This window comes from Phycodurus eques, chromosome 12 (assembly GCF_024500275.1).
Source record: "Phycodurus eques isolate BA_2022a chromosome 12, UOR_Pequ_1.1, whole genome shotgun sequence".
Lineage (NCBI taxonomy): Eukaryota > Metazoa > Chordata > Actinopteri > Syngnathiformes > Syngnathidae > Phycodurus > Phycodurus eques.
In genome coordinates, this window is record NC_084536.1 from 18,642,501 (window position 1) to 18,666,419 (window position 23,919).

Here is a 23,919-nt window from a genome sequence, read left to right on the forward strand (position 1 = left end):
TTTACAAATCATTTTCAACCTATATTAAGATGAATACACCATTAAAACACCATATATAATGTTAATTAATAATTATTTTTAATGATTTTTTAATTTAATTTTTTTTGTAAATATTCACTCATTTTGAATTTGATGCCTGCAACACGTTCCAAAAAATCTGGGACAGGGGCAACAAAAAACTGTGAAGGAATGTTAAAAAAAACAAACACCTGTTTGGAACATTCCACAGGTGAACAGGTTAACTAGAAACAGGTGAGTGTTATGATTAGGTATAAAAGGGGCATCCCCAAAAGGCTCAGTTTTTCACAAGCAAGGATGGGCCGAGGGTCACCACTTAGAGAACAACTGCTTCGGCAAATAATGAATCAATTTGAATATTAAATATCTTGTCTTTGTAGTGTATTCAACCGAATATAGATCGAAAAGGATTTGCAAATCAATCTGTTTATATGTACCTTTTACAAAATTGGAAGTGGGGTTTATAGGATGAAATGCGAGAGAATGTCTGTCCCTCAAGGTCAAATCTACAGTGCACTACCCTAAAGGGCAAATTATTGAACTCCAAGGTAACTAATTGTACATCTCCCAGGGACAAATTACCAAGGTGAAAATGTTGAGTGTCAAGGGTCTAAAACTGTTTGGGTACAATGGGCCAAACATCACATCAACATCCACATGAACTAAAATGTCTTATCTGGAATCATGCATGTGGCCAGGGCTTTATAGAAATACATAAAGTTGTTACCTGCAGTTAGTGACCAGTTAGTGACCTGAACAACTGATATTAGCATGGCATCACTATGTACAGATTATGCAAGTAACATTTATCTGGCACTGAAGCGATCTTCCAACAATATAACACACAAGCTAAAAGCTACTCATCATCAGAGATGATGTGAGTCAGCATGTTTGCAGAGTGCCATATGCTTTCATTTGACTTGCTTTGCTGTGCTTTTAAAAACTAAAAAAATAATGAATGAGGAGCTTACCCATCCCAGTCCCTGATCTGCGCAGTACCACCAGTGGGGCTAACATCTCCTGTAAGCATCTTGAAAGTGGTTGTTTTTCCTGCTCCGTTCACTCCCAGCAGACCGAAGCACTTTGGAAAAAGATTAATCATTCATCAAAGCTGAAACATTTGAACACCTTTCTGGACACAATGTTCAATACACCACTTTATAAACAGCATGATTTAAATAAGTAAATTAAACCATACAATACTTTTAAAATCATTCCGCCCTGGTTAGCCACAATTGGGAATTTGTGATCATTTAGTTATCCCTGTTGGCAGTGGAGTGAAGACCTTCCTCAAGGTTTAGATGGTTACCTTCATAAATACTCACCACCTGTATACACCTGCACTTGATCATTTTTGATGATCTGAGTTTAATTCCAATTACCGCTCCACATAGGGACTAGTTAGATTATTATTATTATTATATGTTAAAGCAGTCCCACCAAGGTATTACCTCTTGCCGACGGGCTTACCTCTCCTGCAGGAATTCCCACAGAAAGCCTCTTGACTGCATAGATCTTCTTGTTGAGATGCTGATAGATCTTCGTGAGCTGGTTGACTTGTACGATGTCTGCACCTGCCGCTCCAGTGGACACCCTCAAGCGCTCAGCTGCTACATCATCATCCTCGTCCTCAACCACCTGGGACACCTTTTTTCTGCCCAAAATCAGATGCCTGGAGAGAGAAAATGTTGACAAAATAATGAATCGGTGTCGGGCATGCAACAGAGTTACTGGTTATGGAAAAAAAGTGGAAGAAGTTCAAAGTGACAGAAAAGTTCAATTCAGACAACAACAATGGAATCTTTATTTTAATGGTAGTTCAATGAAAGCCTCCTAAGTAAAATGCAAATAAGTAAAATTTGGAGTTTGCATGTTCTCCCCGTGCCTGCGTGGGTTTTCTCCGGGCACTCCGGTTTCTTCCCACATCCCAAAAACATGCATGGTAGGTAAATTGAAGACTCTAATTTGCCCGTAGGTGTGAATGTGAGTGTGAATGTGAGTGCGAATGGTTGTTTGTTTATATGTGCCCTGTGATTGGCTGGCAACCAGTTCAGGGTGCCTCCTGCTCAATGATAGCTGGGATTGGCTCCAGCATGCCCGTGACCCTAGTGAGGATAAGCGGTACAGAAAATGGATGGATGAATGATACGTTTACTTTGCATAACACAACTTTAAACAGAATCCCCCTCACTAGTTCTAACACATGACAGGTGTAAGGGCTAGATGGACTGTCACGTGTGGGGAGTAGCTGAACCCAAGAGCAGGCGGAGGCAGATGTAAAATGATGAAAAGTTTATTGCGGAAAGGTTATGGAGGTGGTCCTGGATCTGTTGGCAGGCTGCGGCGTGGACAGGTGGCAGGCAGTGGACAGAACAGGCGGCTGGCTTGGTGGCAGGAATGACGTGGGTCAGGAACAGAGGGGAACGAGGAGACACAAGAGTTAACAAGGGAATGTGATGTGGAATGTGGGATGAATTTTCAGAGACTGTGGAAGCTTCAATTGGACAGAAGTGGGATTGATGATCTTGGTAATGGGGAAGGGACCAATGAAACGCAAAGTGAGTTTCCGGGACTCTGTCTGAAGCGGGAGGTCATGAGAAGAAAGCCAGACAGATTTGCCCACCTTGTATTCGGGAGTCGGGGAGCGATGACGGTCCACGAGCTGTTTGACCGGGTCAACGTCGCTCGGCCGTCTTTCCACACTGCCTGGATTCTCCGGAGATGATCCTTGACAGCGGGGACTGCCACTGCCTGCTCCTGTTCTTTGAATAATGGGGGTTGGTAACCATAGCAAGTGGAACTGGTGAGGGAGTTGTGGGCGTACTCAATCCATGGGAGGAATGAGCTCCAGGAGGAGGGGTTGCGTGTGGCAACACAACAGAGGGCAGATTCAAGGGATTGGTTTGCCCGCTCCGTCTGGCCGTTTGTCTGCAGATGATATCCTGGCGACAAGCTGGCTGCTGCGTCCACTGCTAACAGAATTCCTTCCATACCAGTGATGAGAACTGAGGACACTGTCAGAGACAATATCGATGCGAATACCGTGGAGTCTAAAGACATGCTGGACAAGGAGGTTAGCAGTATCGAAGGCGGATGGTAGTTTGGGGAGGGGTACGTAATGGACGGATTTGCAAAAGCGATCGACAATAGTGAGAATGATAGAGTTCCCTTCAGAATGAGGTAGACCGGTAAAGAGGTCCAGAGCGATATGGGACCAAAGGGGGCTAGGGATAGGCAATGGCAGCAGCCCATCTGGGGGCAGCTGACGGAGGAGGCTTGGACGAACTCCCGGGTGTCTTGACCAAGGCTGAATGGTGCGGGTGATGCCAGGATGACAGGTGAGTTTGGAGTTGTGAGCCCACTGAAGAATGTCAGAGGATGCGGAATCGGGTACAAACAGGCGGTTTGGGGGCCCGGTCTTGAGATCCAGGTGAGTCTTTTGGGCCTCCTGAACCACCCGTTGCTCCAATGAAGCACGAGGAAGGAAGGATGGGTTCCGGTTCGTCAGGGCTGGAGGGGGGTGAGTAAAGTAGAGACAGGGCATCTGGTTTGCCGTTTTTGGAGCCAGGACGGAAGGAGAGACTGAAATTAAAACTGCTCAAGAAGAGAGCCCAGCGAGCTTGTCGAGGGTTAAGGCGTTTGGCAGAACAGAGGAAAGATAGGTTTTTGTGGCCTGTCCAAATGATGAATGGTAGTTCAGTCCGCTCCAGCCAGTGCATCCACTCTGGGGCCGTGGTACATCTAGGAGAGGCTGCAATACTTAGGCGAGATTTTCCGGGCATAGGCGGGCTTATATACACCAGTAGTGATGAGGCTGATTGAAGACAGGTGCTGAAAACAGAGAGGGGAGAGGGGAGAGAAGGGGCACAAAGCGCCCTCCCGGCTCCAACAATGGAACTGCAGAGGAGTATATGACACAGATGCTATTTTTCCTTGATAGAAATAAAAAACAGTAACAACATAAACCTCCTGAGACTTTTATTTTCAGGCCAAACATTTCTTTAAGCCTAAAACCTGAAATTAATCAAAGCCAATTGTTTTTCTTGGTTCTAGTTTATATTTCTCATACCTGACTTTGCGCAAGAGGAACGTGTTGAGTAAGAGGCGCAGTGCAAAGAAGACCACGCCTTGGATGATGGAGGAGATGAACATCCAGCCAAGAACTTCTGTAGAAAATGGGTTCTTGTAGGCATCAATGCCATAGCCACTAAGGACCTGGACCTCAACGTTCATTCTGGCCAACTTCATCAGTCCATTTCCAAAGCTGAATTGGGGGAAGATGAGGAAGGCGTCGCTCAATATCCTGAAGGTATTCTGGATTCTCTCTCTCTGAGAGAGACCACAACAGGTAATTGGGATAGAAGTCAGTTATTTGAGTGCAGGACATTGCAACTTCCAAGGGTTAAAAAAATAAAAAATAAAATAAATAAATATATATATATATATATATACTAATTCAGGAAATGATGCTGACCTGTGCAGTGTTTGTTGAACTTTCACCCAGAAAGAAGATAATAGAGGTGGACATGATGGTATTTATACTGATCAAAAGGTTAATGCACACATAGGCGACGAAGGCCGTCTCTGCATCCTTGAAAACACCTGACAAGAGATACATCCACGGGAAGGTGGCAAACCTGAGGAGGTGACATGGAAAACGGACTTAATTAAGGAAAATCGCTACATCCAGTGTAAATAGTCTACAGGTTGAAATGAAACCAAATTAAAAGTACATCTTAAATGATGTTTCTTTTAGAAACAATGCTAAAATGAAACACATAAACTGTTAGGGTGACAAATGTACTGGCACGAAAAATACTGACAATATGCAGAGAAATAATCACAAAATGAGGAGGGTAAACATTCAGTCATGATGCTAAAAGAGGAAGATGGATTACTTCGTCCCTACTTACTTTAGTCCCCTAAACCATTTTCCTTTCCGCCCTACTCTTTCCTCTCACATTAACTGCTTATTTATTTGATTGGGTTCAAAACAACACAAAGAGAACTAGAGAGAGGGGAAGAAAAAGAAAATAGATTAAAAGAAGGAAAGTAGCACAAGAAAACAAATAGAGCTCGAAAGCGGCATTACATCTGGGAAACATGCCCAAAAAAAGGTGCTTGGTAGACACAGGAAGGGTGCCAAAGCATAGCGGAGAACAACAGCGTGACGGCTGCAAACCAGACCAGGTGGGTGCTGGCTGCCAGATGGAGGAATGGGATTATTCATTGCTCAGGAGGGAGACATCTGTCTGATAAATGAGTTGCACAGTGCTGACTCGCCCTCCTAAGATCTAGGGCCCATTGGCAGTTGAGCAAAACACAGGAGGGCGAACAGTAAATAGTAGAATTAAAAGATGTAAATATCGCCAAGGACAGATGTGGCTTTACATTTGTATGCAACAGAGGAATCCAATTATTGGTGTGAAAATGTGTTTGCAACCAAAACGGATAAAGGTTGACCTTCAATCTAAATGTTACTGTCGCATCCATTTTCAAACCCTGGAAATTTTGAGATGATATCTATGCTCATATTTATTGCCCCACACTTCATTCAGGTCCCTGTCCTTCTTTTTTGTATCTTTGGCTGGAAAATGACTCATATTTCAGACTTTATCTGACTTTGCAAAAAATGCTGATAATGTAGCTTATATGTGAATGGAGAATAGCAGCTCTCAGTGTTCTCTGCTAAAAATACAATTCGGTGACACACACAAACATGCTGTAAAAGATGATAAATTACAGAGCGGCATTTGATTTGATCTGTGACTGACTAAATTGAGTTCTATATGCTATCAGAATTTTTAATTCATCAACCAAGCTAGCATGAGATATGCTTCGAATTATTGAGTTTTTCCCTCACAAATGAAGCCAAAGAATCTTCCACTACGCTGATTAGGTCGGGACCCAAACATACAATATATAAAATATGCATGCCGGTTTAAAAGCACAACTCACCCAAAGAGCACCAGAAGAAGTGAAACGGCTGCTAAATTTTGTTGTTGCGTGAATGCGGAAATCTGGAATGCTGCAACCACCCCGATGGTCAAACTAACAGGAATCAGATAGATGATCTATGGGAGAAGGTCCAGGTTATAATGAATTGCTGATAAATTATTTGATGGTATCGGTTATGAAATGGATGAGGTGGTATTTTAGAGATTTATAGACAGGACAATTAGGTGTTACCATGTCATAAAGGAAGTTTATGGCCCAGTAGAAGGGCTCGCTGATGCCTGCGATGTGCTGCAGCCTCTTGGAGCCGCTGTGACGCTCGCTGACAACATAGAGGGAGAAGCTGGCTGTAGTGATCGAATAGCCTGTGAGCACACAAATGGCCACAAGGATCTGGAGCATTCCCAGAGTGCTGTGAAGAAAAAAATCGGATCATTCAGAAGTGGTAGCACAGAAACACTAACAGCAGCACCTTTCTGAATTGGTGGGCCAAGTTTGTCGACAATTAATCATGAACACTATATTGTGAGTCGCAGCTTACGTTTCGTATTTATTTTGGTGTGTCTCTACTAGCTGAAGTGTAATACACTGTACCTTGTAAGAAAACGTTCTAGCACCCACCACTCTTTTGCCAAGACCTTCTTCAAGATTTGAGAGTGTCTGTGGGAATTTAATCCAAACATCCAGAAGAATGTTTGGAAGGTCAAAGGTGACTTATGTTGGACAAATCCTGGCTAACAGTCTCCGTTGTCATCTATCCATAAGGTGTTGAATGAATTTGAGATAAGGGGTTTCATCCCAACATGTCTTTATGGGCCTAGCTTCCAGAATTTCTTTCGGCATCAATAAATTATCTACCTAATATATACCGTTTTACTCTAGGGCACAGTCCTGGTAGAACATGAGGGTATTCGTCAAACTGTTCGGACAAAATTGGAAGAATTGAGTACAATACATCAATATCGGCATGGAATGAGGAGTAAATGGCGGCTTGCCGCACAATGGCTTGCCAGGCTAGCAACTACAAAAAGCTCTCCATGGGTACAAAAATACTTGAAACTGAAGGTTTGAGGGTGAAGCTATCACGGCAGGTTCCATTGGAACACACACATTTTGAACATGTACCCAATCCAATCCTTCCTTTTATATTTCATAAATACTAGGAAAGAAGTTGTAGTCAATCAGTTACTCAGCCACCGGCAGGCAGGACATCATTATATTGGAACGCTGTTCAATAGTGCAAGCGCAGGGAAATCCATTTAAAGAATAAACATGGGCTAAAAAAAAAAAAAGTTTTTAAAAAAGCACACCATCTAATCCAGTCCTCACTCAATCAATTGTGATGCCCTGAATAAAATGTATGAAGCTTTACTTTTGTGAAGCTGGAGAACAAAAACTAATTACACTGTCAGGACTGTTTTGCTACTCCATCTCCTGATGTGTTATTGAGGAAAGGTCACAATGAGAAATGCATAATTTACATTGAGTCTTCTTCATCTGGCCGGCCAAAGTAGGGATGACTGGACACTGAAATGGCTGCAACAAAAAAAGACCAACAAATGAGCACAATTATAGGCTTATAACAAGTCTACAACCATAATAATAAAAATATTGTTAAATGAAATAAAAACAATCTGACAATGTCAGAAAAAACAGAGCAATATCATCTTTGTATAGAAAGATGTTTTGATCTTGTACTGGATCTAATTAATGAATGCCCGCGCAGTTTATAGAAAACCACGTGGCAACGGGTTATCAGTATCTCTGCTGTATGTAAATACAGCCATCTGTTTGACACAAATTGTCCATAGACAGTTGAGTAACCATATATCTCTGTGCTGGATGGATTGGATGGGCTCTCAAGTGCAGCGTTTTAGGTGAACAGGAGTGTGATGACACATCCGTGGGCAGGTTCTAACCTAGAGTGGGAAGTCTATTACATAAGGGTAAGTAGTTACATGTCCAAAGCTAAAAGATCATAACTGTCAAAAAGTAATCTCCCAGCATTCTGTATTGTGCAACAACATATGGTAACATTGAATGGATGCCTACAAGTACTGTATAATTTTGTCAACATGTCTAATGTTGTAATCTCATCTTCATGGTGATATGATGCAATATTCCTATATTGTATTTTGAAGCATTAACTAAATGCCATGCATACTGAATACTAGAGGTGCAGTGGGTACGGAAAGTTTTCTGACCCCCTTAAAATGTTCACTCTTTGTTATATAGCAGCCATTTGTTAAAATAATTTATTTATTTAATTTTTTTCCTCATTAATGTACACACAGACCCCATATTGACATAAAAAAAACAGAAGGCACAGATCTGGCCAAGGTTACAAAAAAATTCTGCTACAAGGTTCCCAAGAGCACAGTAACCTCCATAATCCTGAAATGGAAGACGTTTGGGACGACCAGAACCCTTCTTAGAGCTGGCTGTCCGGCCAAACTGAGCAATTGGGGGAGAAGAGCCTTGGTGAGAGAGGCAAAGAAGAACCCAAAGATCATTGTGGCTGAGCTCCAGAAATGCAGTCGGGAGATGGGCGAAAGTTCTAGAAAGTCAACCATCACTGCAGCCCTCCACCAGTCGAGGCTTTATGGCAGAGTGGCCCGACGGAAGCCTCTCCTCAGTGCAAGACACATGAAAGCCCGCATGGAGTTTGCTAAAAAAAAAAAAAACACCTGAAAGACTCCAAGATGGTGAAAAATAAGATTCTCAAAATAGAAAGACTCATGGCTGTATTAGCTCAAAAGGGTGCTTCGACTAAATACTGAGCAAAGGGTCTGAATACTTATGGCTGTGTGATATTTCAGTTTTTCGGTTTTAATAAATCTGGAAACATTTCAACAATTTCGTTTTTCGTCTGTCAATATGGAGTGCTGTGTGTACATTAATGTGGAAAAATGAACTTAAATTATTTTAGCAAATAGTATCAATTCAAAAAAAGAGTCAAAAATTTAAGGGGGTCTGAATACTTTCCGTATTCACTGTACATTCATCAGCTAGAATCTCCCAAGCCCCTTGCCTCTACCCCACGGCCTTATTTGCATGTGATATACAGTACTTTTATAAGTACTTCACAGCATACCATATTTCTTTGGATCCTTATCTGCTGGAAGTTTGGAGCGTAGGATGACATTGTTGAGGCTGTTTAAATATGCTGGCATTGTGTGGTAGCCCTCAGGGTTGAACCAAACCTACACTCGTCCAAATGCACGCAGGCACGCACACACACACAGACACCGGCAAAAATACAACAAAATCATGTGAGGCCAACTTCATATGTCATGTTTTATTTTCCAACATTAGAATTACTGTATAATTGATTAGATTTGCACCATAGAAGAGAAGAGATACCTTAGATAAGGTGACGTTATTAGACTTGGGTAGAAGATCCATTTTCAGGTCACGTGGGAGCCGCATTCCAAATTCAAACCCACCATACCTGAGAAACAAAGTTGTGAACTTTTTCAGGGCTTAAGCAGGAGCATTTTTTCTGTGTGATAAATGCTCTTTGCCAATGATTTCAGACTCATGCACACATGTTCACACACAGCCATTAAAATATGTGTACAGGGAGAGATGCTCTACTACAAATTGGCAAATAATAGTGACAGTTTGTGTCTTGAACCACTTACCTGTTTCTAATAAAGGTATTGGCCGTGGTCAATAAGTAATTCTCGACATTGATTCCACTTAGGTTGTAAACAATCTGAGAAGACGGGATCTGCCGACTGGCTGGGTGGAATCTTTCCCCATGACAAATCTGCATTATATTTTGAAATGAAGCACAAATCACAGAATAAAAGTGTAGCTGTGAATGTAGGCATAAAAAGAAACAAATCTGAGGGCATGAAATTCTCTCACGCGTGGTTACATTCTCACTGTCCCTCACCTGTTCCTGAAGGGTACATTTACAATCACTAAATGATGTGGTTCTGTTCCCTCCTGAATTCCAGCTGTTGGTTTGACTTGTGCAAACCCTTGAAAGAAAAAAATATTCACCGAGTGAAATGGTGGCACATTTCTGTGACAGGAGTGCAGTCACACGCCAGAACGTATCTTGACATGAGTTGTTATGATGGAATCACTGCTAAAAGCCAGTACACATCCAAAGAGATGGAAAGAAAGGGGAGAGCAAACCACTAGTATGCAGCTGCAAGCACTCAAGACTTGACAGCTATTGAACAATATTCTGAAACCTAAATTTGTGCAGCTTGATATTTATTTTACATCTTGGCATTGATGCACTTCACACTGGGTTTTTATTTGAACAAACTTGGTGGGGCACCAATTTAGCAGGGTACAAATTGTAGCAGGAATAATATAGTCTGGTTCTGGGGTCGTCACGGCAATGACAAGCTGCTCAAAGTCTTTATGACAATCCATATGTGAAAGTCTAGTTAGTTTATTCTGCTGCTGCAGGTTCTTGCATTATGCATTGCCTATCGTCACTGTTTGGCGGAAACCCCCAATGTCCAAATATGGTCAATTTGATATTGTTTTAACAAATCAATACTATTGGTCATTCCTCATCTAGGTTCTTTTATATTTTTTTTTTACAAATTATTGACTGATCTAAAGTGTTGAAAATGGCTTCCTCTCTTTGACGAGCCAATAGTAATGGCTCAGTAAACGTGTTGTGTTTTTCTTTTCCTGAAAAGTGAGAGTTTTGGAGATACAACTACTCTGGCCAGTGCCAGTCATATGTATGCTTTAGGTTATAATATCTGTAAGGTTTGTTTCACTGTAGCAAAAAGACAAGAATGAATGTAGATTTCTAGATTTGTGAAGGACTGCAGCACATTCTCTCGCTTGTAATTCGAAGGCAAAACATTCAATCTCGATTGCACTGTGCGATTATTGTTATTATATATTTTTTTACGCTTCTTCTGGGGGGCCAGGGAGTTTTAAAATGGCTCCAAGGTGTACATCATGAGTCTCAACAGTGATTCAGTGACAGTAAGGAGAAAATCTCTGCAATAAACGGGAGGTGTTTATGGAATACAAATTATGCTATTGAGCTGCAAGGCTCTGCTGCAGGCTTTCACTCACATACACATGGAGCCAAGCAACAGGAAAAATAAGAATGAAGCAAGAGACCCAGATATTTGCTGGAATTTGAAGAGAGGGAGACTAATAAACTCAAACAACATAGAGGCATGGGAAGAATGAAAATGAGATAAATAAAAAAAACTACTGTTAAATATAAAACCTGGTGTGTTGTTGTGTTTACGTACGGATCGCTGGACTGGTCACGGCAACTGTCATCCATTCCTGGGAATGACATCATCGTGTCCACCATTTGGCTGGATCTACCATTATGGTTACTGTGAAAATCCATAACAAACATAATGGAACAAATCAAATTTGAAAAGATGTCAGTTTTGATTAAGCATTATATAACCAAGAAGTTGATTTTAGAAAAATCCCATCCACACCGGTTTCACAGAAAAAAAAAAAAAAAAAAAAGAAATAGATCTATATAGTTAACTGCTAAAAAATGTTGAAACAAATCATGTACATCAACCTTCGTACTGGATAGAGAAACCACAGAAGAACATGTTCTTGGAATGGCACCTCAGCATTTTCTTCGGTACATATCCGATATCCGATATCCTTGATCAAATAGCGTCAATTCTCAGGACGAAGACAATCTCCCTCAACACTCTTAATGTTATTCACTTTGATCGTGCATTGCATCGACACACATCGCATTCTCCATCTTTATTTCCCCTTAGGGCATGTCTGCCCTTCAAAGAACCTCAACTTTGTGATACCCAAAAAGTGATTCAGGGACACGTTGGGCCAATTTAAGCAAACAAGATGCATCAGCCCTTCATTAATATTTCATCAAAACCAAATTGCTTTGTTGCGGGATGTACTTTATTGATTATTGTGCCTCCTCGAGGTACATCAATGCAAATGCAAGGTTTTCGCACAAACCATGACAGAGATGTGAGGACTTGTCCAAAGACTTTGACATCAAGTAGATGATTCTGTGAGGTAATTTAGTTTTACTTGAATCTCAGTCAGTCACAAAGAAACAAAGTTTGACGGTCTATCTGCATTCCCGTTACCCCTACCATCTATTCTGCACTCCACAAGAACTGACCTGAAGAAAGAGTAACTTGGTCTGATGTTGTAGAGTGCAGGGCTAAGCTCCAGCTCAGGATAGTGCCACAGATCATTCTTGATGGATCCCAGGCCCATAGCGAATGCCACGAACAAAACAGGAAGTAGCAACTGGGAGATCAGGCCCCTGTAGTCTCTGCAGCTGTGATGGAACCTCTTGATCAGAATGGCTTTGATTTGCTGCCAGGCAAGGGCCATGCCTTGTGCTCTGTTGGAACTAGTCGGCTCTACAGGAAATGGTGTAAAAATTCAAGTCATGTCAAAACTGAAATTTACTTTCATATTCTCTTTGGCTCGATAAATAAATCTTAAAACAGTTCACGTACAGTATTTGGGAGGGGTGGATTGAGAAAAGGATGGGAGGAGATAAAACTACAATGAAGTATTAGGGCCACACAGAAAATGAAAAATTGGACAATAGTGCAAAAAGCCATAAAGGGATGAGAATGAAGTCATAATATATTACAAGATTCATAACATAGTTTGCAAAGGTTTATGCTCGTAATATTATGACTGCGAACTTTCTTCATGAATTCATTTTCATAGTGATATTTTCTATGTTTTCCATAGCACTAACACTCTGCACAAGACAAAACAATACAGAATGTAAACCATATACTGTATATAAATTTATTAATTTTGTCAGAACTGGGAATAATCTCACTTGGATCTGCAGGGAAATTGTCAATGGAGCCAGTTTCTGATACAGTCTCTGAGATAGAAAAAGGTCTGTCCTCCTTCTGCACACTTTCTTTATTTTCCTCAGTCAACTGGAGGAACACCTACAGAGATGACCAAAAAAACAACAACAACAACTGAAAACAACATGTCAACAACCCATGAGACAGTCAATGTAATTTCCTAATGGGTGACTACCTTTTAATACCAGTAATATGAAGAATATTTATATTTTGGAGATTATCTGTTTAACATAGTCTAACATTTAGATGCATGTGAGCCTACCTCTTCTAGGGTTGTATCAGAGATACCGTAGCCTCCCAGCTGCAGGTCATCAAGATTGGCATCCAGCGCAGTCAGAAGAGAGCTGTATGAGGAGGCATTGGACGAGGTGAATGGGGGCAGAGAGTAGACCAAGTCGTCACCCTGGGTCTCTTTTAGCCGTGCTTCCGGTACATGTGCTTGGATAAAGGCCTTCATTTCAGCATCGTCAAAGCGCTCAGACTCGAGAACGTGCACCTGAAGTCATGAAATAAAATTAGTACTTTTATGTATAATGAAATTTTTTTTTTAAATTATTATTTAAACTGGAAATGGCAAAAATGCTAACATTTTCTTCTTTTATAGAGTTAAAATTGTTATCACATGCTTCACTAAGTTAAAAGCTGAGCTATCACATGCTTAAATGTTTGTTTGTTGTGGTGTGTATTAATGGCCAGTTCCCAGTTTTTACACCATAATACACACATTTTTGTCTGCCATACAAATGCATTAGTGTGAATGTAGTCACAAAATATTAAGGATTATCTCTAAGCATTCACACAATAACCTGTCACAGGGCAATATTGTATTACACTGAATCTAGACACTTGATACTTTCGTCTACATTGTTACTGTGTCGCTATAATGACCTTTTTAGTGAGAGTGAGTTTGTAACCCTGTCCCAGCTTGTCTTTCAGATAGAAAGGGGAGCCACAGCATTTTAACCCTCCTCGCTCCAGGAAGGCAATGCGGTCACTCAGTATTTCAGCCTCGTCCAGGTGGTGGCTAGACATAATGATAGTGTGCCCTGAGAAAACACACACAAAAAACACAATTATTTTTGTACACATCAAGCTAAACACCAGCAAACATCGCTCACTCTTTGCCGACTTGACTGTGTAGCTCAGCTCAGCATTAACCACGACTAACTTTGTCTACAAAAAAAAACGCATGGCCTGGGCTAAAAACAAAAACAATTTCATTATTTTTGTTTCTTGGAGACCATTGTCCTATGAGGCCTATTAAGTATGATTATGCAACACAAAATTACTATATATATATATATATCACAGGGGATCAGATCCTTTTCTGTTTTACCAGTTAGCCTAGTTTCCTCAAACAGATAACTGTGTCAATTCAAAGTCACAAGCTTATTGATTTTTGACTAACAAAACCAAAAAGGCTAACACAGTAAGTCAGCTGTTGAACGGTTTATTGTTCTTTGTCCAAGCATGACTGCCATTTGAGTACTAGTAGAGCTTGGCCAGTAGCAGTTAGCGCGGGATACCAAAAATTGTGTCGTAAAGAGCATGGACTCACGTTTTTTATTTTGGATAATAATGTCCCAGATGCTGCGCCTGGAACACGGATCAACGCCAGTGGTGGGTTCATCCAGCACCACCAAGCGTGAGCCACCAATGAACGCAATAGAGATTGACAACTTGCGCTTCATACCGCCTGACAGCGTGCCCACCCGCTTGTGTCTGTGAACGTACATGCCTGTCTCCTCCAGGATCCTGGAAGATAAATCAGTGGAAAGAAGTCAAAACAAGCTGCATGTTAACATAATGTTTATATGTATTTCAATACAGTTTTTCCTACAGGGGTTTCTTATAGAGCGTGGTTCCATGCGTTTAAAGTCAAACAGATTATTCATTGTTCTCTTGTTTTTTTTTTTTTTTTAAAAAAAAAAAAAGAACAAATTCTTTACAGTATTCTGCCCACATTGGTATTCTCTATTTTGACTTAATGGCCTTATATGTATCTCATAATCTCCCCCTACTCTTGCGATGGTAAATCGAAAACCATATTTGAAGAGCAACAGTTGGAACAATTACATTATCTTTACCACCGGAGATGCATATAAATTAAGTGTAGACATAAAATGTGCTTGACTACCACCATGTTTAACTTTTTCTTCAGAGTACCACTGGTATTCAATTCCAGCCACTGTAACAAATTCCCACATCTCAATTCTATTAGGGGGAGATACTTTCAACAGAGCAGAGACCAAGGTTTTACCATGGCCGATAAAAACTAAAGGCTGTAAAATACACTATATTACATTATTGCATCATGAACAAATCAAGACATGATCCTCAGGGGCCCAGTCCAACCTCAATATGAGATATATTATAGTAAACATTCATTACACCCTGGATGAGTCAACACTTACGTTCGAACCTGCTCATGCAATTCCCTTTGGGACCAGTGTGGGGCCTTTATTTGGCCATAGAGCAGGAGGTGCTCCTTGGTGGTCATGTGGTCGAAGAGAACGTCATATTGCATGCACACACCCAGATCTTTGCGGATGTCATCCAAATTTGTATGCATGTCTCGGCCATACACTTCGACAGTCCCAGATGACGGCGCAAAGAGACCCGTGAGGAGTGACCTAACCACACAGAAAATGTACCATTACATTGAATAACTATATTATACAGTATAATAAAAACTGATTGTGACCATCTTATAGAGTATTAAAATATATATATATATTATGTGGAGAGTGCAGATGGCCACTGGTCATTTTTATCTAGGATGTAAACTATAACTGAGGGGAATACAGGCACATTTAATCAGTAGTACGTAAACATATCAGCCTCGAAAAAAAGGAGACCCAATACACAAGCTGTAGCACTGCATCAGAGGTGTATGTTAATGTATTTCACCAAAATTCTCATGGACGAAAACACAATCAGAATGTACTTGTACTACCTGGTCGGTAACTCTGTAATGACTTTCATCCCGTCAAAATGTCATTCATTAATCAAAATTGAAGGACATAATTTTTGTTGTGATCCGAAGTACACAAAATGTGGGTTCTCTCTATGTGCTTCCTCATCCAATTAGGCTGTGTAAGTTTAACTTACTGTTTGGACTGGTGAATATATTTGCTACTTTATAGGTGGAAAAACTATATTTAAAAAATGGAAAACCCCAATACCTCTGTTAGGATTTTCCTCCACTGTTCAGGTGGAATTTGTTGTCATCAAATTGTCCTTGGTTGCTTTTGACACTGACAATTTGCCAAAATATGTACAGAATATGTAAGTGCTCCAGTTCTTGACAACCAATCATCTCTGACATTGAACTTTTGCTTAAGTCGGATAAAACAACATACACTGTGAGTAGCAGTTCTATGCTACGATAACAGGGAGGCACAAATCTAATTAAAAACACAGATGAAAGCAGGACAGTATATTAACTGAAAATATGTATTGGTATTCTTCTTGGGACAGGGGGAAAAAAAAGACGTGACAATTTACATACATGGTAGTAGTCTTTCCAGCGCCATTGTGACCGAGCAGTGATGTGACATGGCCCTCGTAGAAGGAAACGTTAAGGTTTTGAATGGCTACCCGGTCCCCATAGATCTTAGTGAGACCGTGAAGGGCAACACCCACTGGGAGATGAGAGAAGTCCTCGCCCGTCTGAGAGAAAAGCTGGCTATGGCCTGAGCGAATGGACAAATACAATCAGTAAATCGAAGAACCACTGTGCAGAACATAAATGGAGAGAGTGGGAGAAATATAGTTAGGTGTTTCAATAAGGGGGAAAATTAGTGACCGTGAAAAGAAGAGCGACAAGACAACAAAGGGAGAGAGAATCTCAGAGCATAAGAGTGGACAACCAGCCTCTGTGACTGTGTTGTCTTGGAGTGGTTACATTGTAATTGCTTTTTTTCTGTACCTTTCCCCTTGTCATTAGAGAACACAGGCAGGTTTAGATTCATGGTGTTGGTGAACAGAAGCCCTTTGCCCCCCTTCAGTGACTTTATACAGCAGCAAAGGTTAGCCCAAAAGGAGGCTGTAAACGGGAAGTACCAAGGAGCTGGGATGCCATATTTGCCTGATTGAACAGGAAAAACAAAAAAGACTTGTCATGATAATATTTAAAGCATCTACAAAGCAATTCAGAAACACAAACATTTGCTTCATCTGGGTAACACTTCTCCTGACACATGAGTACAGACTGAATTTATATTCAATAACTCTCTAATTGGAATCACAATCTCATCAATAGGTACACCACTACAGTGACTCAGACGACGCTAAGCCGTTTTGAAATTCAAGGTATAATAAAAACATGCAGAAGGACTAAAATTGTGTTGGTGCAACTTACAGATGTTGATATTTCAGACATATTTTATAGTATTTATTTAAACATACAGTAGATGGTTGTTAAACATTTCTCTTACCCAAATAACATGGGTAAACTTTGTTCCAGACAAAATATTGTTCAGTGACTAATTCAATTTCTCATACAAACATTTATTTGTCAATTTGTCCATTTATGTAGAAAACAATTTGTAAGGTTAGTCATGACTGTCAATTTCACCAAATTCAGTTGAATTTACCAGGAAAGACATTTATTATTCAATTTGTCCATTTATGTTTATGTAGGAAACAATTTGTAAGGTTAGTCATGACTCTCAATTCCACCAAATTCAGTTGAATTTACCAGGGAAGACCATGCGGATGTACGCTCCAACAGTGAAGTAGATGAGTGAGTCAATGAGCATCATCCAGCACAGCCAACCGAAAGAGGATGTGTCGCCAGCTCGGGGTGAGGAATATGAATTCTTCCACTGAATTCCTAATGAAGACAAAGTCACCTTTTTATCTAGTCACTTTTTGACAATGTCTAATACATTATTTTCTGATGCAGGTGGGAAATTCATACCTTCTCCTCGAGACTCATAGAGAGAGATATACTGAGTAGCGTAACTGAAACAGCATGGGGAAAATAAGCTCTGTGGGAAAACGAGACATTAGTTAGTAAACCACTGGTAACAGAAATGAAACAAATACATACAGCAACCAAATTTGGAAATATCTATTGAATCCTTCCTCTTGTCATTTCCCTTTATATAATAGTGACAGCGCGGGATTTTGTTGTTGTTGTTGTTAAGGGTAAACTTCGAAGAATGCAATTGTATTTTTTATTTTTTTTATGTTGAGCGTATGAATCATCAGATAACAAACATCAAAAGTAGTAAAACATTCCTCCCCAGTTGTCTAAATGAAAAATTCGATCCCTCACCAGTGCACTCTTCTGGAAAAAGTTGAGACTGGTCTCCACTGCCATGACCACAATATATGGGAAGAAGCAGATAATGTAAAGCAGGCTGCTGCTAAGACCAGCAATGTAGGTCTTGTCGAAGAAGGAGCTCATCATGTAACTGAAGGCCATTATGCTCAAACTGTAGTCGCAGAGGTACAAGAACAGGAGGAAGCCATTGCTATGCGAGAGGATGCCACCATGCTTGAGAATCAGCGTGAGGACGATGATGGTCACTATCAGATGAGCGGCACATTCCAAGAACCAAGCGAGGAAGTGGCTGAGTGGATTCACGCCCATCATCTTCATATACTGTAGGTTTAAGGGAAAAGGAGAATGACCAAAAACTGCCACTCTTTTTCCTATTTACATCATTTGTTAACTACATGAGTGGGGTGGTGCATTATTATCTTTATAAAAGCATAGCACTGGTTCCAGCGCTTCTATTACTCTCTGCCTATTCAATAGGCTGTTGAGTGTATCTACAATTAGCTATTGTCATTTGCATTGCAGTAAAATAAAATTAAATGACAACTTTGATTTAAACAGCGCCTTTCAAAGGACGCAAGGACACATAAATATGAAATGAAAAAAAAACCGAATCCTTACCTCATGCAGCCCCAGTTCTCTTTCATGAACCAATTTCTTGACAAAGTCAGCGACAAAGAGAACCCAAGCTAACATCAGCATGAGCGGGAAGACCAAGGTTATGGCCTCCATGTACCTGATGAATGCAGAAATTAATCAAAAAATCAAAAGGAGACATTAAGGAAGGGTTGAAAAGCATGTCATTCATTTATTTAATAATAGCATGATATAATGTCGCAGCGACAGTTTTATCACAGATATTGTACTCTGAGTAATAAACCAGATCAGCACAAAGACGCAGATGAGCCTATCTCAGAGTCAGGCTGAAAGCAGCCTGTCAGATATAGCGACCTGATGGTACATCAGATATGTGTTATCAGCATTGTCTTAAAAAGCCCTTCAGGGCGAGCACAAACTGTTCAGTTAACCAGAAACTATGTTGCATGTTTGCAAAATGTTAATGTCAAACCTCTGACTGTCAGATTGGTCAGACTGTACATTTCAGACATTAGCAGTGGGGGCAGTTTGAGTGGTGCATGTCTGCATGGGAAAGCATACACACTATCCTAGTGAATATTCATGCACCCTTTTCAGAGCCAATTATCATGTGAAACTTGGCAGTGACTGACTACTTACTGACAGTCCCAAGTGGCAGATGAATAATGAGAGAGTTTGCATTATTCCACATCAATGCCTGGATTTCACCCCTGAGACACTGTGCATTCTTTCACGTTTCTATATGTGTAACCACATCAGAGCACACTTAGTGTATACTATTCTGAATGTACACTAAATGGAAAAGAGTAATGTGGCTCATGGCCATTTCAGAAGATTTTCTTCAATATTTTGGAATGTGTCTATGGGCCCATGTCGTTCATCCCGGGATGATCAGTGCTCCCCAGTTCTTTCCCACCAAACTCCTCGAACCCACTGATAGACCTTGCTGTGTGCAAAAACAGGATTTTTTTTTTTCTCTACTTTTTTTGGAAGGTTTTGGATATGGTCAACAATATCCGTTTACATGGACCTGAAAAAAATACTCAAATGCTGTGATATGCATGCAAAGTCAGTAGTTCTGTTCTTGTGTAAACAACCCCTTCGGAACCTAAGGATCCGCAAGGATCTGTGATTGATCAATAAATTGATCAAGACTGCGTCTCAAGGCTTGTAATATCAAGGGAACTCACCTATCACGAAGATAGCATGGATATGGGAAGGGCTGAAGTTGCACAGCTGTCTCTGTGACTCTTCCCGTTTGCATCTCAATGACTGCCCGTTCGATGTTCTCCTGCAGGTACACAAAGGCCCGGTTGTACCGCATCGTTCGCCGCGCATACATGTGGGTGTCTTTCACAAAGTATGGGCTGCGGACACGGTCTGTCCGCATGACGTTGTCCAGATGCATTCGGATGGTGTAGCTAACTTTCGGTGGCAGGGAAGAGGAGTTCTCCTCTTTGGGGAGCTTGAAAATGACACCTTAAAGACAAATTAGTCCATCTCACTTAATTAAAAAATCTCAAAGTTTTAAACTCAAATCACAGTGTGTCTGAGAGAAATGTCCTCTCAACCTCTTATGAACTCATATAATAATAAGAAAGTGTTTGAAGAGGTATGCCCTTCACTGAGTTTGTTACTTTCATATGGATGCTGCATTAATAAATGCTTAATCTAGCAAACATGGTGTACAGTAGACATTTCATTCAGTACACCTGCACAGCGTATTGAGATCCAAAACAAATTGTTTCAAGATTCAGTGTTTAAATTGATAATTACAGTCAGAGGGGTTTTAATTGAGACAGATGTATTGAAATGGATCTACTGCTTCATCTAACCAATAAATTGCAGTAACAACTATACAGATTTTTTTGTCTGGTCCGTTCTGTTTAAATTGATGTAACGTTGACTCACTTCCATAGAGACTGCGGTCCTTGGCGAGTTCCTGAGCTTCAGCGTCAAGCTCTTCAGCAGATTTGTAACCTTGGTAGCGATCAAATTTAATACAGGATGAGATGTTGACCATTAGGGTGGACAAGGTGGTGATCTGATCCATTATGTGTTTGTTCCTCTCCAACATCATTGTCAAGTTTGCTTTCACATTGGAAAAAAAAAACAATCATTAAATTGTTGTCTCAAGAAAGTAAAGTTCTTATAGCACCATTTTATTCTGAAACAATGTACTGTAGTTGCTTTTAAAAGGCAAATAAATAAAGCTGCTGAAATTGCATTTGCAAGATATAAGAAAAATAATTAAAATCATATTTAACTGTATTATTTAGAAACATAATATTACTCTTCAATGAAAAGTAAGGATGTTCTGATTGACTTATTGTCGCCTGTGAATCAGGGATGCCCTGTGAATCAGGTTCAGTTTGTAATGATTCAAATTACTGACGGTGAAATAAAATGAAAAAAATGAACACATTTGACCAAAAGAAGCATAACTTTTAGACATATTAAAATATTTTGTTTTCAAAGTAACCATTTAGTGTCCCTGATATCCAAATTAGCCAGTAATGTTTTGAGGCCTGAGGCGTGGCTCATTGTAGTCTGAGGGTGGCTGTAAATCATTGAGCATGGAGTTTTCCTGAGACTTGTGAATGCCATAGAAATCCATTTTGAAAATATATCACACTTTAAATTTGAACTTAACTTCCATAGCAGATACTATATGTCGTCACTAAATGAGATGTGCGCGCTGGTTATTTATTTTTTAAAATAAATCCAATCAAAGTTATTTCATGAGATTACTGTGCTTATAACTGATTGCATGTTTGGAGGTCCATCATAGAAAAGCGGGTGAGCCGACCATTGTTTATCAGTGGTGCACTACAACCAGGTTGTAATATTTGTCATTTTTGTGAAAACTTTCTGTATGACATGGCAGTAGAATATTATTAAAATTATCTAAAAAAAAAAAAAAAATCATCCCTCTCTGGTCTCACTCACAGAAGTTGTTGAGTGTCTCCTTCATTTTGTCAACATTTATGTCTGTCTCCGTCTCAATGAAAGTCTTCACAAAGCCATTGGCCAAGGAATTCTTGAAACACACAGAATTAAGAAAACACCTTTTTAAAATCCTCCATGAACCAGTTGGAGCATAATCTGCTAGAGAATGGCCCAGAGATGTCATACCTTAAGCAGTGGCAAAGTGTGGCCCAGCACTTCGGCAGATTTCATGATGTAGTGTGAGGATTTGAGCCATTCGTCAGAGTGCCTTCTTAGGTTGCTGAACTCTTGCAGGGTACTATTGGCCTGATCAAGAACAGGACAACCAATTTATTTTCATAAAGTTATTGCAATATGCTTAAAAAGACTATCAGTCTCTGTATGTGACTGCCAATAATCATTCAAAATAAATCTGCAATCATTGGCATGCTGCGGAGTGCACAACAATTGTCACTTAATCTGAGAGATGTCATTCACAATTAAATGTGCATTTTAAAACAAGGAGACACCAGTTGATAGACACACCCCCTTAGAAAAGGATCATCAGGCTTAAAACTGGACGTTTAGCCACAGTAGGTCTGTCCATCAAAGAAGTTCTTTGGGCCTTTCAGGAGTCAAAAAGGTATAGGTATGTTTCCAAATGTAAAAGTCAAATGTTGTTCAACACCATTTTTTAGGGTATTACCAGAGTGATGTGCTATAATACCCCAAAAAATACAATGATGAATGTTGGTGTCTGCTGGATACCTTCGCCATAATAGCCCTGGTGATTGGTGTGTCAGGTGTGAAGAGGATGTTCCCCATCAGCAATGGTTTGAGAAAGGCCCACGCAATTGCGCCCCCTGTGGTGTTGACCATGTCTAGGTACATGTTCATACAGTAAGGGGCTACAAAAGGAAAATAAAAAAAAATGACATTGTATCCTTCTTCCTATCAAGACTGCATAAATGCATTAGCAGTGAAACATCCATCTCTTCCCAACATACTGGCATTTCGTGGAATCTTGAACCTGTCGATCATCTCCTCCCTCTCACTGCTGTGAAGGGAGGATGGATTGGAGTCTGACTTGTAGGGAAGTTTGGTGATTCCAAAGAAAGGCGTCATACCGTGACTGCACATTGCTTGAGTCATAGTGACAAATGTAGCTCGGCTCGAGAGGCGCGACCTCATCCTTCTTGAAGCCTGGATAAAAATAAAGCATCAACTGTGAATAATCCACAATCATGTTGACAACATGCTTTTAAAAAATTAATTCTACACACTAGTTTAAACTCCTCTTCGGCCATCAGGTTGAGTTCTTTGACGGAAATCATGTAACTCTGCAGCTGATCAATGGCAGGAAGGATATTTTCCATCATGTTGACGATCTTGCTAGCCATCTGAAGCATAAGTCCCAGTAGGCTCTGAACTTCATCTGACAACACCATCTGAAAACAAGGAGCAAACATTTGAGAGCCCTTCCTCAGTTTAATTTGTTACTATGCGCTATCGCTTTATAAAACAATGGAATTAAGTATACTGTATCAACTTTGCATGTTTCCATTAAATATATTTCTTTGTAAGCGCTGCTGTATCTAAAATAAATTACCTTTTAAACATTACTTATGCTATGTGGTGGGGAAATGCTTAAATTATTGGTTAAATTTTATGAAAGTGAATGAAAAAAGGCATCCATCTTTGTGACAAAACATACAAATTGTCCAAAACCTAACAAATGTTGATTTCATGTGAAGTGATTTTCCTCAGGGTCCCAGTTTTACATTATTTTTCTTTTGAAAAGCTTGATACTTTTTTCCTCTTTGTACTTTGAAATGTGTACTTGACAAGTGCTGTCAAAGATGAGAAAAGGATTGTGTGCGAACAATAAGAGCCAAATTCCAATTCAGTTCAGTGTGACACACCAAACAAATTTGAAATGTGTCACAGCCGGGTCACCTGATGGTGATCCATTAAATATAGAGTGCATATAAAATATGTAGGCACAGATGTGTAATTTAAATTTTGACTGTTAGAAATACAGTATACATGCAGGTGGGCATTACTGTATGAAAGCTGAGTATTGCGAGATTGAAAAAAAGATGATTGTTTAATGGCACATAATAGCATTATCTAATAACAAACAAACAAAACAAAAAAAAAACTCTCCTGCTGCTGTTGGGACTTGTTCTGGTTGTGGGTGGAAGTTTAAAACGATGAAATGATTCACATAAAATGCATTCATACGAATATGAAAATTGTTACTGGGTGACTCCAAGCACTCACAAGGGC

General features: G+C 40.1%; 1 protein-coding gene across 2 annotated transcripts in view; it reads right to left on the minus strand.

The window, feature by feature from the left end:
- Window positions 1-23,919, minus strand: part of abca12 (ATP-binding cassette, sub-family A (ABC1), member 12) — a 61,179-nt gene that overhangs the window by 5,872 nt on the left and 31,388 nt on the right. For both annotated transcript variants that reach the window (XM_061692463.1, XM_061692462.1), the window contains exons 35-65: window positions 22,914-23,078; window positions 22,638-22,833; window positions 22,399-22,538; window positions 21,838-21,957; window positions 21,652-21,742; window positions 20,614-20,793; window positions 19,893-20,181; window positions 18,727-18,841; window positions 18,100-18,429; window positions 17,740-17,809; window positions 17,518-17,652; window positions 16,747-16,905; window positions 16,327-16,510; window positions 15,230-15,448; window positions 14,374-14,570; window positions 13,704-13,861; window positions 13,078-13,311; window positions 12,779-12,896; window positions 12,095-12,341; window positions 11,220-11,309; window positions 9,875-9,962; window positions 9,618-9,745; window positions 9,337-9,424; window positions 9,068-9,176; window positions 7,455-7,509; window positions 6,208-6,385; window positions 5,977-6,092; window positions 4,493-4,655; window positions 4,088-4,347; window positions 1,489-1,690; window positions 990-1,099 (exon numbers count right to left, since the gene is read on the minus strand). In XM_061692463.1, the coding sequence (XP_061548447.1) occupies window positions 990-1,099; window positions 1,489-1,690; window positions 4,088-4,347; window positions 4,493-4,655; window positions 5,977-6,092; window positions 6,208-6,385; window positions 7,455-7,509; window positions 9,068-9,176; window positions 9,337-9,424; window positions 9,618-9,745; window positions 9,875-9,962; window positions 11,220-11,309; window positions 12,095-12,341; window positions 12,779-12,896; window positions 13,078-13,311; window positions 13,704-13,861; window positions 14,374-14,570; window positions 15,230-15,448; window positions 16,327-16,510; window positions 16,747-16,905; window positions 17,518-17,652; window positions 17,740-17,809; window positions 18,100-18,429; window positions 18,727-18,841; window positions 19,893-20,181; window positions 20,614-20,793; window positions 21,652-21,742; window positions 21,838-21,957; window positions 22,399-22,538; window positions 22,638-22,833; window positions 22,914-23,078 (4,934 nt within the window). The remainder of the gene's footprint in view (window positions 1-989; window positions 1,100-1,488; window positions 1,691-4,087; window positions 4,348-4,492; window positions 4,656-5,976; window positions 6,093-6,207; window positions 6,386-7,454; window positions 7,510-9,067; window positions 9,177-9,336; window positions 9,425-9,617; window positions 9,746-9,874; window positions 9,963-11,219; window positions 11,310-12,094; window positions 12,342-12,778; window positions 12,897-13,077; window positions 13,312-13,703; window positions 13,862-14,373; window positions 14,571-15,229; window positions 15,449-16,326; window positions 16,511-16,746; window positions 16,906-17,517; window positions 17,653-17,739; window positions 17,810-18,099; window positions 18,430-18,726; window positions 18,842-19,892; window positions 20,182-20,613; window positions 20,794-21,651; window positions 21,743-21,837; window positions 21,958-22,398; window positions 22,539-22,637; window positions 22,834-22,913; window positions 23,079-23,919) is intronic.